This window comes from Zootoca vivipara, chromosome 4 (assembly GCF_963506605.1).
Source record: "Zootoca vivipara chromosome 4, rZooViv1.1, whole genome shotgun sequence".
In the NCBI taxonomy this organism is placed as follows: Eukaryota; Metazoa; Chordata; class Lepidosauria; order Squamata; family Lacertidae; genus Zootoca; species Zootoca vivipara.
This window is the reverse complement of record NC_083279.1, coordinates 50787390-50803586: the sequence shown is the minus strand read 5'-3', so window position 1 is coordinate 50803586 and position 16197 is coordinate 50787390. Positions and strand designations below refer to the sequence as shown.

Below are 16197 nucleotides of genomic sequence, written 5' to 3'. Positions count from 1 at the left end.
CTCTGCCTGGTTTCTTCTACACTGTTCTTCACCAAAACTTTTCCACGGTTGTTTTGAGCCTTACATCAAACTCAACCTCATCCACATTGTCTGCTTGCAATTGCTGCCCTCAGCGCTAGTGCTAGATGTTCCAGATGAAACCCACTGGGAGGGGGGGAGAACTGTCCTAAAGTGCCATCCTATACAACAGATCAAGCCAACCATGATTCCAATGGCCAATGGATGACCTTCTCCTCGATGCACAGGGTGGAGTGAGGGGAGGAAGTTCAGGTACTTACCCTGAATCTGGCTCTGAGGCTGAGGGTTAAAAGCAGTGGTGTGGTTCAAGGAAGCTCTTGGGTTAGGAGTGGGGGCTGGGTGGTGTGGGCTGACCCTTATGGCTGTGCGACGCAACTGCTCCAATTCGCTCAGACGCTCTGAAAAGGACAAACTCCCAGGCTTTGTCTGCTCGTCTAGTTTCTGACGGTGTCCTATTACGGGGAAGGGGAAAGAAGATGAGAAAAATATCTGACTGACACATAGCAGAATCTGTTGCTGTGTATGCACCCTATTACTACGGTCAGAAAGTCAACAGGATCATCTATATTACAGGGTAGTCTAGCCAACGTGGAGGCCTTCAGATATTGTTGGATTCAAACTCCTATCGGCCCCAGCCAATATGGCCAGTGGTCATGGATGCTGGGAGTTGTAGTCCCACAACATCTGGAGGGCACAACATAAGCTACCCCTCTAATATTTACTAGAAACATGAAGGGCTCAACCCAACTAAAACCCCATTGATTTCAATAGGATCTGACTATTTACGTGGATTGGAACTGAGATCTTCAACACACACCACAATGCTGTTTATGTACATGCAACTGCAGTTTGCTCATGTTCTACATTATTATTACACTGTCCAGGAATGCAGACTCAGAGAACATGGGAAGATGCCGTATGCCTGGTCAGATAACTCATCTAACGAGCCAATGCAGTCTTACTCATCACGTGCTCCCTGATATATTTTTTTAAACCAGAGATGGAAAGGACTGAAACTGAGACCTCCTATCTGCAGAGCAATGACTGAAGACTAATGAGTCTTCCTAAGCTCAGAAAGATTATAGTACAGTTCAGCCCTCTGTTAACTTCCTTCATGGATCCTGAGGAACATCAGAGGGGCCAGGGGCTGCCTCTTGGTAGAAGCTGCTCTATGCCCATGGGAAAATGTGTTTGTGGGAAATCCAACTTGGAGGTATGTACTTATTGCAATGTAAACACACACACACACATTTGTTGAACAATATTTCCACTTTCCTTGTTGGTGAGTGATTCATCTCTGTACCAGTGCAGTCAGACAATATCCTGGCAATACTCAGGAAAAGGAGCTGGTGCTGGTATGATGCGCACACACCGTCACACTTGGGATGGGATGAACATATCAGCTGACATCAAGAGACTCACAAAAGGCAGGACATTAGCAAATCTTCTATCCAAATATGGAATTCTTACCCCCTTGCTCTATTTCTTTCAACCAATTCCTCTTTTTATTTTGTCTGAAAAGAGTGAAAACTGCTGCATCTCTGATGCTGCTAACCCTTAAAATAAATTCTGCTCCACTCCTTTCCCTAAACTGCTTCTATTTACTTACTGCAACGAGTAAGTCTTCCTTTTGAATAATTTCTTCTCCTTTAGGAGATAGCCCCTACAGTTTTTGTGATGGAAACTCTTACAGAAAGGAACCTCTCCAAACACATCACATAGACCAGGGGTAGGCAACCTAAGGCCCATGGGCCGGATGAGGCCCATTCGCCTTCTCAATCCGGCCCATGGACGGTCCGGGAATCAGCAGCTTTTGACATGAGTAGAATGTGTCCTTTTATTTAAAATGCATCTCTGGGTTATTTGTGGGGCACAGGAATTCGTTCATCTCCCCCCCCCCCAAAAAAAATAGTCTGGCCCACCACATGGTCTGAGGGACGGTGAACTGGCCCACAGCTGAAAAAAGGTTGCTGACCCCTGACATAGACTGATGTGTGTGCTGTGGGCAACAAAATCCACACCAAAAGCCTCTTGCATCTCATTCTTTTGTTCCTTGGGGTTTTAAATAAAATCAGGGGTCCCTTTACCTTTTTATGAACACATAACTGCCAATTATTTTCACCCGAAGAAAGCCATCAAATGAATATCTAGCCCTGCCTTAAAAAGTCAAACATGTCTCCTGCTCTACAGAACACACTATTCCATACAGCCCTGAAAACATTTCCATGAAGACACTGGACTTATTTTTTTAAAGAGAATTCTAAGAGGAAAACACACACTTAAAAGTAGTGCCTAGTAGCTAAAATTAAATTTTATAACTTGTGCTGATGTTCCAAATCTGAGCAACTCGTCTCTTCTTCCTCCTGCCAGATCCTTTGGCGCAGCTCACTGTGTCTCGGATTCCACACTGAGCTATAAATTATCACAGGAATGGAAAGGGGAGGGGAGCATAGGACTTGAGAAGGGATTGCATCTTTTACACCCATTAGCCCACTCCACTCCACTTCCCTCCTGCTCGTTAAAAAGATAAAAAGAAAAATACTTTTATCTATTACTTTTTTATAGTTCAAATGCAAAAGCCTTTCTTTCAATTTGTCAGTAATGCAAATTCAAACTTGGATTCAAGACACTCAGCTCGAATGCAAACACTTGGAGTCGTGCAAGCTGTGTACATATGTAAAATGTCATCGACGTGGTGATTATTTTCAGCCTCGTGGCTTGAACGCCTTGAGGTCAGAATCTTGATTCCAGAGTAACGCCTGGCAGATCTAACAATACATATAAGATACATTTGTCATTAGAAGTTCAGAACAGAACTATTTATGCATCCAATTTAACACGTCTGTGAGATGCCTTCCTTTCATATTTTCGTCAGTTGTTATTCTGTGTGGTTTTCAACGTGACTTTGAGGACTGTTATTTTTCTGGCAAGATGTTTAATAATAATAAAAATCTGCTGAAATCTACTAGAATAATACCGTACATGCAATGAATTAAATGGTCAGTAGAGGTGATTGTTGTCTTTTTACAGCATCGATTGTTGCCAGTTCTCTTCATGTTAGATTAGAACCACTTCATGCTACAGAAAAGCACTTGTGTGTGAATGTTGTGATCAATAATCACTCATGCTTGTTCTTTTGGGTCTTTTGCACATGAACAAAAGATTGGCTGCAGGTTAGGTAAAGGTAAAGTGACCCCTGACCATTAGGTCCAGTCGTGACAGACTCTGGGATTGCGGCGCTCATCTCACATTATTGGCCGAGGGAGCCAGCATACAGCTTCCAGGTCATGTGGCCAGCCTGACAAAGTCGCTAGTGGAGAACCAGAGCAGCAGAAGAAATATATTAACAGTGAAATAATTATTAAGCTCTAACTATATGTGTTGTTGTTTAGTCGTGTCCGACTCTTCGTGACCCCATGGACCATAGGTTTTATTTTATTTTATTATCTTATATTTTGGAAATGTACATACAATTGGTTTTTTCCTTTAATTTTTTTGGGGGGCCCAAGAGAGTGGGGCCCTAAGCTATAACTTGTTTAGCTTATACTGACACTGATTATTATGTGTGAAGGGTCTAGGAGGTGTACACCCAAGTTGTGGATAAGACACAGAAATGTGTAACTTGCTGGTTTTGAAAAAGTGGCTCACTTCATAAGTTCTTGTTTGGAGATAAGCCTGCCCACTGAAGTACCATACTGGCCTGAATATAAGCCGCACTTTCCCCACAAATTCCAACCGTGGAAAATTAAAGTGCGGCTTAAATTTGTGACCTTACAAAAATGGGCTTTTACAGGACTTCTGGTGAGGCAAGATGGTGGGCGCCATGGCAGCGCGCAGCTCCTAGGACCACCAGCACAAGCATAAGACACAATTTTAAGGGAGCGGCTTATATTAGGGTATTGTATTCTTTTCTCCCCCCCCCTTGAATTTTAAAGATGAGGCTTATTTGCGGGTGCGGCTTATATTCTGGCCAATACGGTAGAAGTAATGTAAAACAGGCACACAGGAATTCTTTTTAAAAGAACTTTTAAAGCGAAGACTAATGCCAGCCAGAATGTGAAGGGTTTAGGAAAAACTTTTCTTTATTTACATGTTCTATCTTCCAGCACTCACCAAAAACAAGTTTGTTTGAGGACATGCAAAAGCAAAGTAAGTGTGGAAGAAGCAGTCTGTTAAGAAAACACTTAAATGAGGAGAGCCAGATGTCTCAAGGGAAGGGTGCTGCTTTCCTTGCTCCTAGTACCGTGTTTCCCCCTTTTTAAGACACCGTCTTATACCTTTTTTTACTCAAAAAAAAAACACATGGTGTCTTATTTTCAGGGGATGTCTTGTACCTTAAGGCCTCCTCAGAGGGGCCAGGCCACTGGCTCGGGGGTGCTGCTGGATGCTCTGTGCGGCGCTGCTGGGCGCTCTATGCGGCGCTGCAGCAGCCGCCGGTTCCAGGCACCAAGGCGGCAGGCTGCTGGCTCGGCGCTCTGCGCGGCACTGCTGGGCGCTCCGAGCGCTCGGCTCTGCAGCCGCTGGTTCTGGCAAAAAAAGAAGAAGCCAGGCCACTGTGCTCCGCCCAGTGCTGCAGGGCGATTGGCGCTTCAGAGCGCTCTGCTCTGCAGCCGCCGGCGGGGAGGCAGGCCTCGGGCAGCAAAAAAAAAGGGAAGAAAGAGAAGAGGCCAGGCGCTGCAGGGCACTCCGAGCGTACGGCGTTTCGGAGCGCTCCGCTCTGCAGCCGGGCCTCGGGCAACCAAAGGAAAAAAAGAGGTCAGGTGCTGCAGTGCGCTCCGAGCATTCGGTGCTTCGGAGCGCTCCGCTCTGCCGCCGGGCCTCGGGCAGCCAAAGGAAAAAAAGGGGGGCCAGGCGCTGCAGGGCGCTTCAAGCGTTTGGCGCTTTGGAGCGCTCCGCGCTGCCGCTGCCGGTTCCGGCGGCGGGGCGGCAGGCCTCGGGCAGGCAAAAAAAAAAAGAGGCCAGGCGCTGCAGGGCGCTCCGAGCGCTTGCTGCTGCAGCAGCAAGCAGCAGCCGGTTCCAGGCCCCTTTGGCTGGCTGGGTCCCGCTGGCTGGCTGGGGTGCTCGGTGGTCTCGCTCTACACGACATGGAGGTATGTCTTATTTTCAGGGTGTGTCTTATATTTTACTAATGCTAAAAAATGCTGCCATGGCTTACTTTCTGACTACGTATTAAAAAAGGGGAAACACGGTACATTAAACTTGTGCTTCAGAGTTTGCAAAGGGGACCATGGAAAAAAATTAATCTGGCAAAAAGCATTGAGAATTTCTCCCCTCAGCTCTGATTGGTTGCTGATTCTGGAGTGCCTTTTCAAGCGCCTTTGGTGTGAAGCATGCTTGCTAGCATCACTTGAGGGGTTCTTTTTGTAATAAATGTATTCCTTTTACCAGAGCATTAGAAAAAGCGTGCCTCATAGGAGTCAACCCCTAGGGTCTGAGGTCTCTTTGCCCCTCCCCAAATAAAATATTCGAGAGGCAAATAGTGCGTGTGCACAGCATCAAGTGATCGATTATGCAGGGTGGGGCTTACCTTACTAGCCCCCCCCTATATATTTGGTATTTCTGGATCTCTCTTTCCACCTTTATCTACTGAGACAAATGGGGACTGTATAAGTCTCCTGGGCAGAAACTGTATTCCTTTTGCCATATTGTGCCTCGTGCTGCATTGACATCAGAGATACTTGAAGATTTTGCATGAAACCCATTTTTAAGCAAGCTGACCTGATTTACACTTCTCAGTCTAATATGTGGAACAGAACACAGGAATCTTACGGTTTCTGCACTTCTATGAATTTTGAGAGATATTTTAGATTTCAGCTTTAAAAATGTACCAAAATGCATACAAAATGTTTGTTTTAAATTTAAAAGTGTTCATAGATAATGTTAAGATACTACATACAAAAATAATGTATATCGTGGTACATTTTTGGGGGGAGGAGGAACCCAGGATTAATGCAGAAACTGGACGAAATTGATTTATGTGAATTTAAAAATCTGATTTGTCCATCCCTAGTGGACACAAAGTAAATGTTAAACAGCAATAGTAGCAATAGAATATTTACAACATTCATGAGCAAGAATTCCATGCGAGAATTTAACCTAGCTTTAAGAAAGTTTTAAATTTTTTACAGCGTTTCTCAATCTATGTGTACAGTTAGCAGCATTCTGCATGCAGAATGGCTTCTGTGTATACTACTTGATTTTCTTCACAAACTGCTGGCAAACAGCTGCCCCACCTATGGAAGTCTGTCTTTACATGCAAAACAGAATCTTTGGATCATGGCCACTGAAGTCAATCAGTATAGTAAATTTGTAACGGGGTGTTCCCAGAAATACAATGAACCCATTTCATTTCCAAACTGTCTTTTGAGAGTTAAAAACAGCCACTAGTAACTAAAGCGACTCACTCTACCAATGAAAAGGCCCTCTATGCCATCGCTCATGCCCTGAGTCATCAAAACTTTGCTTAACAAATGGGGTGGTGGAAGGAAAAGTGGATTTTCCCTTGCTTGAATGTTTACTCTTACAATGTGAACCAAAATAACCCACTTGTGATAAAATGAGCAACTCCCCCTGCCTCTGAAATAAACATCTCTGCATGTAGAAACTGGAATGGCTTAGTATTTTTTCCCCTTTAACTTCCTTAACAGTCTCTCCATTGTACTAAGAGTTTGTTACATACAAGTATTCTTGCAGTTTCCTGCACCCTCTTATGTCGTCCATGGTGCTGCATAGTCTTATGCATGCTATGTTGTTTGCTTCCTCCTTTTCCTCTGCAGCTTGCAAAGAGATATACGTAGTAAGCTACTATATAGTGCTTTGCATGCAGAGTGTCTGAGAAGTTTCCAAACTGCACACAGGCAGATTATTCTTCCCCTTGTTTTCTTTGGCTTGATGCGAACAGCACAGAATGAGTCAAACAGTATTAACTTTCAACAGTGAAGTGGTGTGGTCAACCAAAACTGTCAGCGGCTCAGTCAAAAAGATACAGCCAGCAGGTAACAAAAACCAGCCCAGAATGCCACATACATGTATGTGTAGTAGTAGTACCAGTAGTAGTAGGTTCAAAAGCCATAACTTTTCTATTTAGCTGGCATTACTAATTTTCATTTTGTCAATACATAAACATCTTACAATTTCTGACCCGTTTGTTTTAGAGGCCTGTGAGATTCTTCTTTTGGGAGATCCATGCCATACATCTGAAGAACACGCAATGCACATTCAAAGCACATGACCTCCCCCCCCCCAAAAAAAATTGAATTCTGGAAACCATAGTTTATCCCTGTTCGTGAACTGGCAGGATTACAGGAAGGAGGAAGAGGATCCCAGCGAGGGGGTGTATTTGGGACTGGGACACACTTCGGCAAACTGGGGGTGGAGAAGGAAGTACTCACAGGGTGATGGGGGATAGTGAGGGGATGGTGGTCATTGTACAGGAACCAAAGCAGCAGAAGCCACCGTCAGAGCCTGAAGGGCCTCTGTCTCCATAAACATGGCAGGCTCTGAGTCATAGGGAGCAGCGGAAGGGGTGCTCTAGGAGGCTGAGCAGGCAAGGACCCACAGCTCCCCAACTGGCCAGGTGAGGCTAGTTAGCTCTGGGAGGCGGTGTGTGATTCCTCAGCTGGAGTAGACTCAGGACAGGTAAGGGCTCAGGACACCCCACCTCACAGTGCTACATTCCCTACCATCCTTAACAAATTACAGTTCCTAGTATTCTTTGGGGGAAGTCATGTACTTTAAATGTGTGGTGCAGATCTACCCCTTCCAAGCTCATTTCAGAGTGCTGCTGCAGCTGCCCTATAAAGCCCCAAGTGGCCTGACCACCTCCATTCCAGTGCTCCACCATGAAGGCAAAAGAAAGAGAAATGCAAATTGAGAGGCAAAAACTAACAATAGGGTGGAGAAAGTAGGTCCCCTTCTGGTAGCAATCCAAGTTGTGTGTAATCTTACACCTTCTCTTCCCCACCCCCACCTGCTACAACCCTTACCCATTTGCTACCACAAAGTTTCTTTGTCTGCAGTTCCTGTATTTGAGCCAGGCTGTTTACTCACTGGCTGCCAGTGAGGGAAGCACTGAGGACAGAGAAACACTCTTTCCATTCTGTGGTGCTACAGCTACCTACTCAAAATGGGAGGAGCAATTTCGGGAAAGTGCTTATGAATCTTCTTAATGCCGAGCACACACTGGATGTGACATTATTCAAGGAGTTCAGATCTCAGTGCACAGAGGCTTGCTGCTTTTTATTTTACTGAGTCCTGCCCTTTTGATAGGGAGGTCTCTCTCTATATATATATATTTAAAGCAGTGGTTGAGAGAGGACCCCCTCTTCTCCTTGTCCAACGAACAGTGCTGTCAGTTCAGATCACTGTTGGTACTTTGTATACACACACACACACACACAGAGAGAGAGAGAGAGAGAGAGAGAGAGAGAGAGAGAGCCTACAGAACTGATAATTAATTCAATGCACATACCACCACCACAACCTGCAGGTGGCGGGTGCATAGTTCTTTCCCCACATCTCTCTTGGGCACCCTCAGTAGGACACATCTCTGAGTAGAAATTTGGTCATGGCTTGATTTCCATAAGGAAAAAATTAATGGGTCGTAGGTTTAGAATGGTAGTGTTTAAAACAGGCTTCCTCAAACTCGGCTCTCCAGATGTTTTGAGACTACAATTCCCATCATCCCTGACCAGCTAGGGATCATGGGAGTTGTAGGCCAAAAATACCTGGAGGGCCAATTTTGAGGAAGCCTGGTTTAAAACAATAAGAACATGAGAGCCCTCCTGGAGCAAACCAAAGGCTTATTCTAGTTCAACATTCTGTTCCCACAACGGCCAACTAGAAATCTATGGAAGCCTCACAAGCAGTACATAAGATCAGAAGTTCTCTCCCACTCATGATCCTCAGCAAATTGTATTCTGAGATAATCTGCCTCTAATACTGGGCTAGCACTAGCAGCTATTGATAGCCTTATCCTCAAATGGCAGAGAAGCATTCAAAGACACACTCAAAAGAGGGAAAATACATTATTTGTTCATTGAAAAATACAATAACTGAAATAGCCTTGGGGAAAGTAGCTAATTTAAGAATCCTTGTACGTCTACTACATTTCTTGATCTAGGTAATGATTTTCTTCAAAGAACTGGCTCATAGAAAAGCAGCTTTGGTTTGTGATTCATAAGCTCACCACCATGGAAAATAACCTTTTAAGTCATTTTGGCAAACGCTCCACCAGAATTTATTTAATGAATGCAAGTTTCAGATGCCTCTACAATGGAAAATAAAAGATATCATAAATTGAATGTTCATTTTAGAAACCATAAAGTAAGATCTCTATCACTGCCATTCTTATTTTCTGTTCTCTATTTACCGGTAGTTCTATATTTAGATGTGTTTCACTGAGGAAAGAAAATAGGCTGCTAATGGATTAACTACTAGTGATTTCAAAATATTAGTAATCTCAGTATCCCTTCAGTCTTTCTTCCCCAAATATTTTAAAGCTCGTGCTTTCTAAAAACTACACAGCTCGGTGGTGTTTTTTTTTGGGGGGGGGGATATTTATTTCCTAAGACTATATACTTACTACATTTAATATTTTTTATATAAGACTTGGTGGGTAACTTTTTTGGTACTGGGAGCCAGGTCCTTATCAACCCTCCATTCTGCAGACCAATTCTGACAGATGGGCAAGTGCAACCTACCTGTCCATCACATGACAAAATGTCACGTCCTTGTCAAAACCCATTGTGCAGGATTCCCACTTGGGAGTCACGGTACAAAGTATGTTCATTGCCAGCCCCATGCTTTGTTAGAAGCCCCATGCTGCTTTTAAAAATATGAAATCTTATAGGTTGACATTCTTGGTAGCACAAAGCTTGGTTTGCCAAGAAGACAGCTGAGCTAATCTGTTAGCACAATGGGCCCAGAAGGGATATAATTTTACTGTGTTTCTTGGACCATCTCTCCTAATAAATCTATACCTGGTACAGAATGTATAAGAGCTCCTAGAATTGGTAGAATTGGTAGAATATATTGGTAGAAACATGCCTATTCATTCTCTCTCTCTCTCTCTCTCTCTCTCTCTCTCTCTCTCTCACACACACACACACACACACACACACAGTTGTAGCAGCAGCATCAGTATTAACAGGATGGATCCATACTAACTTACCGTAATCATGCTTCATTCCAATTCAAAACAATAGAACAAGTTGTGACGATTTTAATGGAACTGAAGTGTGCATAACATTGTCTGGAACCAATCCAATAACTACAAGGTACTTTGAGGATGTAGAGCCACTTTTCGAACACGCCCCCCCCAGCTCATTTGGAGACCCTCATTTTTAGATCCGTTATTAATTTCACTCCTATGGCATTCCTGTATTTTTTAGATAATGTGGTAGTACTAATGGGTTTATCACAGAAGAAGGGGTGTGCACATGAAAGCTATCAGGAAGTGTGCATTTCCAGGCAACAACAAGAAAAGCAGGTGTTTGTTTTGTCAATGCTGTATAAGCACTGCTAGGCCTAATTCATCACTAGCTGAACCTAAGATCCAGTAAAATAAAAAAATTCCTTCAGTAGCACCTTAAAGACCAACTAAGTTTTTATTTTGGTATGAGCTTTTGTGTGCATGCACACTTCTTCAGATACACAGTACATGCACACGAAAGCTCATACCAAAATAAAAACTTAGTTGGTCTTTAAGGTGCTACTGAAGGAATTTTTTTATTTTGCTTCGACTCAGACCAACACGGCTACCTACCTGTAACTAAGATCCAGTGCTATGGAAAGCCTCCTCAAGCAGGATAGCTATTGCTGAGGAAACTCCAAGAGGTGGTACAGTGGTACCTTGGTTTAAGTACACAATTGGTTCCGGAAGTCTGAACTTAACCTGAAGCGAACTTTCCCATTGAAAGTAATGGAAAGTGGATTAATCCGTTCCAGACAGGTCCGTGGTGTACTTAAACTGAAACTGAAGTGTACTTAAACTGAGGTATGACTGTACAAGCATGCTGGTCAGAAGAGCAGAGCAGCTCTGGAAAAGAGAAGGGATGCTGCTACTCCTAACCCTCTCCCCTTCATCAAGGAGCTCACAACAGGTACCCAATGATGCACAGGATGTGCCTGTAGCACAACCTGTGCAGATGAATGGGTCACCCATCCCTTGCCCAGTAATTATACTGTTGCTGCAAATTGAGTTTGATAAGGGCAGGTGGGAGGTGTCTCCACAAGGGCATGCTTATATGCTCCAGGACTGGAAAGAAGATAGGAAATTGTTTTCAAAGGGTGGGGTAATATTACTGATTGGGGGAGAGATATGTAGCTTGATCAGGTACCTCCTGAACTGTGTCAGCTGGTCATTATTATAATAGCTGTTTAAGAATTAGTACCTAAGTTTTATTCCCCCCCTTCCTTCCCTGCCTCTTTTCGTGTGTGTGTGTGTGTGTGTGTGTGTGTGTGTGTGTGTGTGTGTGTGTGTTTAAGATTGTAATCCTATGCACAGGGACTGTCTGGTTTTAATTGACTGTATGCAAGCAACTCAGGGAGGGGTTTTTTTTGGCTGAGGAGCAGTGTACAAATGTTCTAAAGAAATATAAAAATAATACGTGATGTAAGCATGAACCCATGACACTACTGCAGTCACAAACACACACATACATATCTAGCAGGGCTGGGGAAGGGTAGGCTACCACATGTTTGAAGCAGCTGAATATAATGGCATTTTGCTTGGACAATACAATGTTGTACTATGGGACTTAATTTTAAAAACATCCTCTAGATTACATCTACAGTTGTGTAGTCCAAATGCAGACAAACACTTAGATGGAAACTGCATGAAAAGAAAGAGGAAATATTCATCAGTCTGAAGCTAGCAAGATGAACTAGTAAAAATGAAACCGATGAAGAACATCATATATCAAGTCTTCACAGGTCTGTTAAAGTCGGTGCCAGTGCTAACCAGTATTAGTGATTGCCACGATTTCACACAAAGGGTTGTTGTTGTTTTTTTTAATGTACAGAATTGATTTGGAACTCAATCCGAACTTGCAATGCTCTCCCTCCCATGGGCGCTTGTTTGTATGCTCTTCCCGTTTTGACTTCTGCTACAGCCACACTGCCTCTGCCAAATGTGCATGTGCGTGTGGCGGGGTGGGGAATAAGAAGAAACCACAAACCTCAGCATACAAGAGGATATTTCAATACAAATACAGCATGAGCATTCTACAGTAAAGTTAATTATTGCCTTGGGCAATGAGAAGGGAACATATTGCATAAGTTCAGCAATGAGGTGGCTTTGGGGTGGGGGATTTCCCCTCCTGCACACACTGTGCTCATGCGAGTATTTTGAATATATCCCTGGAGACACCATATATTGTTTGCTCATTCTTAATTGTTAAAAATGGGGGGGGGGGAGAGAATGGTAGTCACTTGACTGAAGATCTGCGCTTCAGTGGAATAAATTCCATGTGCCTGCTTGAAGTGTTGCCTTCAAAAATTACTCTTTTCTTAAGCTGCAAACCGGCACGAGATACAATAAGCTGCACACAAGAGCAACTGGTTGCCGTTTTTCTGCCTCTCCCACCTCTTTCACATCTGTTCCATCTGCCAGCTTTAAGGGGAAGTGGGGGGGGGGACTTAACAGGGCTATTTTCTTTCCTAAATTTAAAATTCCTAAATTCCAAAGTGAGCAAGAAATGCTGAAGAATATGCATGGCATGTTTGAAATCCCACATCCTTTGTCAATTTCTGCATCTACTATCCCTGTTCATTCTCTTCAATAAGGCATTTCAACTGTCTCTTTCCAAATCAATAGACATGCAAAGCAGATCCCTAGGGGAGCCCCCCTCCCCCGCAGTGATAGTCTGGTTTAAAACAGTATAACTTCCTAGCTAACTGATTTCCCCAAACCATATAGCTAGAGATCTAAAATGCGGCCAGTCAGATTTAACAGTGCAGTTATTACACATGTTCACTTGGAATTAAGACCCCATTGAGTTCCATCTCCCAAATAACTGTGTCTAGCAGGAGCAGGGAACTTTTTCCAGCCTGAGGGCCACATTTCCTTTGGGGAATCCTCTGGAGGTCACATGTCAGTGAGGGAAGGCGGGGCCAGAGGCAAAAGTGGGCGGGGCAACAAATGAAAATTTTGCTTTTGTGCAGTTGGCCACAGGAAACAAAAGGCATTTTCGGTGTTAGAAGGCACATTCTAGTCAGGCAGAAACACTCAATGGGAGTGTGAAGCAAGGCCAGTGAAAGAAATGGCCTGGGGAGAGGAGCTCGGGCTGGGGAGGGGATTTAGTGTGGGAAGTCCCTAGAGCCTGAGATAAAGGCTTTAAGAATTGCAGTTGCCCCAAGGCCCCCACAGGTACACAGGATTACAGCCTTAGTAAATTTTATCGTAAGATCAGATTCAAAGTTTATTAAATAGAGTGGTGTGTGTGTGTGTGTTCATTCTATGTCTGTGTCTTTAGGTTAGGACTTCATGTTATCTGAGTACTTACTTCTTGGTTCTCGAGGCCCGTCCACTGTGATCTTGATGGCTCTGTGGTACGTGGCTACTTGTGGAGGATTTGTGAAGACTGTGATGGTCAAAGTGAAGCTCTTCCCTGAAACAGAAAAGGACATGTACTTTTACACCTGATTCATATTAGTCACCCTTGAGCTTTAAAAACATTGAAAACTATTTGATGTACCGGTGAACATTCAATTTAACTTAACAGACACAAAAGCTTGAAAGAACATTCAAATCAGCAGGTCGGGGTAGGACCGATTGACTTTTAGATAAATAAAATAAAATATAGTAAAGAATGTATTTCATTAAAAAGTTTTTGCAAGTTCAAAATTAAAATAAAATGCTATTGAACAGCAGATGCCTCAGTTTCTTACACCAAATCTGTTTTGTGCTTTTTTGTGGTTTACTCCAGCAAGTCAGGTTCCTATGAATTGCAATGTTGAAAGAAAATGTTCCATTTTAAAAAAAATTAGGTAAAAAGTTTTATTTAAAATAATACAGGGTGGAATCCAATTGTTGCCCTTGTGCTTATGGTAAGAAGGCATTTTGATCCAGAAAATACCTCCATTAAAAAGAAAGCAGGAGAGGCAATGTTTGCTAGCATTACACTTTCCCACACTGTCTTCCACTCTGTTCAGTGCAGACAATTTTCTAGGATTTTGGGTGCTACGGGATCAAAAGTTCTTCCATGACAACCACGATAGCAGTGGGATTCCATCCACAGAAAACTGATCTGTGGCTACGATTTGTGGTTACAATATGGCAGAGCAAACCAAGGAAGACCCTATTTCATGTTTACAGAAGACTACCTATTAACCACAAACTAAATAAACCACAAGACCACAAAGGCACACACCTACAGTATATGTGTCACTTGTTGCTTACTGATAATTTATTTGATTGACTTTTTTTGAAGTTTTTTTTAATTCACTGCTTATATACTACTACATTGTTAGCTGATCTGATGACAGCTATGCACACATTGTGTATGAATGGAGTCCCAGGACAGTATGCAATGAATCCAGATATAGTCATATGAAGAGTAGATCCATTGAACTCAATGGAGGTCTGTCATGCCTAACTTAAGTCTCAATCATTTCAATGGGTCTCCCCTATGAAGTGGAAGTAGCAATAGTAATAAGTCCTTCAAGCCTAAAATTCAGGTGGGAGTCTCTGGAGTCAATGGAAGGCTGGAAAGTGTCTAAGATCACCCTCTGCTCCATCAGTTGAGGAAGGGAGTGGTGAGGGAAGGAAAGTATTTCTATCACTGCTGTTGAAATTGTGGGAATAGTTTGCTCTTTGTTCATTTTTTAAGAGATAAAGACCTAATTTAAGACCAATTTACTAAAAACTTCCTTTGGCTTGATGCCTGGGGCAAACTGAATAAGGTTCTATGTTAGTATATTTAATCCTGTACCTGGCGAGTCTGGCAAGTCTACTCTTATTGTCTCACCACATAAGTTACCATTTATGTAACATTTGTAAAGCCAAAGACCACAGCCCAGGCCACAGCAGCATGCCAGGAATTTCCATCAAAATGATAAATGCACACTGTGCTGTGAACAAAAGTGCTTTATGAGATTTAGCTCATTTCTCCTTGTGGCAATAATGTGACATAGGTCTGCAATGTCATTTCCCTTTTACAAATGGTAGCAAGTAGCAGTCACCTTTGTGCTTATGAAAAACAATTCACTGTGACAAATTGCAGCTGGGGGTGGGGTAGGGCTGATGAAGGCTGCATTCCCTCATCAGCCCCACATTTGTCAAGGGGGCACATGCCAGCAATAGCTGAAATATTCTGGATTAACTACAGTGGTACCTTGGTTTATGAACACAATTGGTTCCGGAAGTCTGTTCATAAACTGAAGCGAACTTTTCCATTGAAAGTAATGGAAAGTGGATTAATCCATTCCAGATGGGTCCGTGGAGTACTTAAACTGAAGCGTTCATAAACTGAAGCATGGGTGTAATTGGTTCCGGAAGTCTGTTCATAAACTGAAGCGTTCATAAACTGAAGCGAACTTTCCCATTGAAAGTAATGGAAAGTGAATTAATCCGTTCCAGATGGGTCCGCGGCGTTCGTAAACCGAAAATTCATAAACGAGGTGTTCATAAACCGAGGTTCCACTGTAATTCTGGATAAAGACCATCTTGCTTCGGTCTTCAACATGGCTACCTCAGATTAGAATTCCCAGGCCCTATGCAGGTCTCGTCATCTAGCAACCCCATACGGCTTGATGAGATTACACACACTCTCTCATATATATATATCCAGAATAGCTACTGAAAGTAAGCAAGTGAAAGTAATTTATTGGAGCAGGAGCCTACCATTTTGTTATTGAACACCTTGTGAAGGGAGGGAGAGTTCCCCCCCTCAAATCATAGAAGTGGGGCATTTACATTTATTCATTTTATTTAAAAAATAAAAAATAAAATGCCCCCTTTTCTGAGAGTGGGGAAATGAACACTTTTAAAAGCCATGAGAAATATGGAAGGAAGAAACAGAACAGAAGTAAGTTTGAGGGGCTGGAAGAGGCATCAGGGGATACAGAGTGTGGCCCCTGGGCCAACAGGCTACCCACCTGTGAATTACAGTGTGTACATTTGTTTATTTCGTATCTTTACAGACTGTTTATTACCAAAACATATAAGTGGTATACAAT

General features: G+C 43.0%; 1 protein-coding gene across 3 annotated transcripts in view; it reads right to left on the bottom strand.

The window, feature by feature from the left end:
* The window catches only part of RUNX1 (RUNX family transcription factor 1), a 182004-nt gene that overhangs the window by 42479 nt on the left and 123328 nt on the right, over positions 1–16197 (bottom strand). For 2 of the 3 annotated variants that reach the window (XM_060273583.1, XM_035114563.2), the window contains 2 exons: positions 13524–13628; positions 279–470 (listed from right to left, as the gene is read on the bottom strand). In XM_060273583.1, coding sequence (XP_060129566.1) covers positions 279–470; positions 13524–13628 — 297 coding nt within the window. The remainder of the gene's footprint in view (positions 1–278; positions 471–13523; positions 13629–16197) is intronic. The other variant, XM_060273584.1, reaches the window with a different exon arrangement.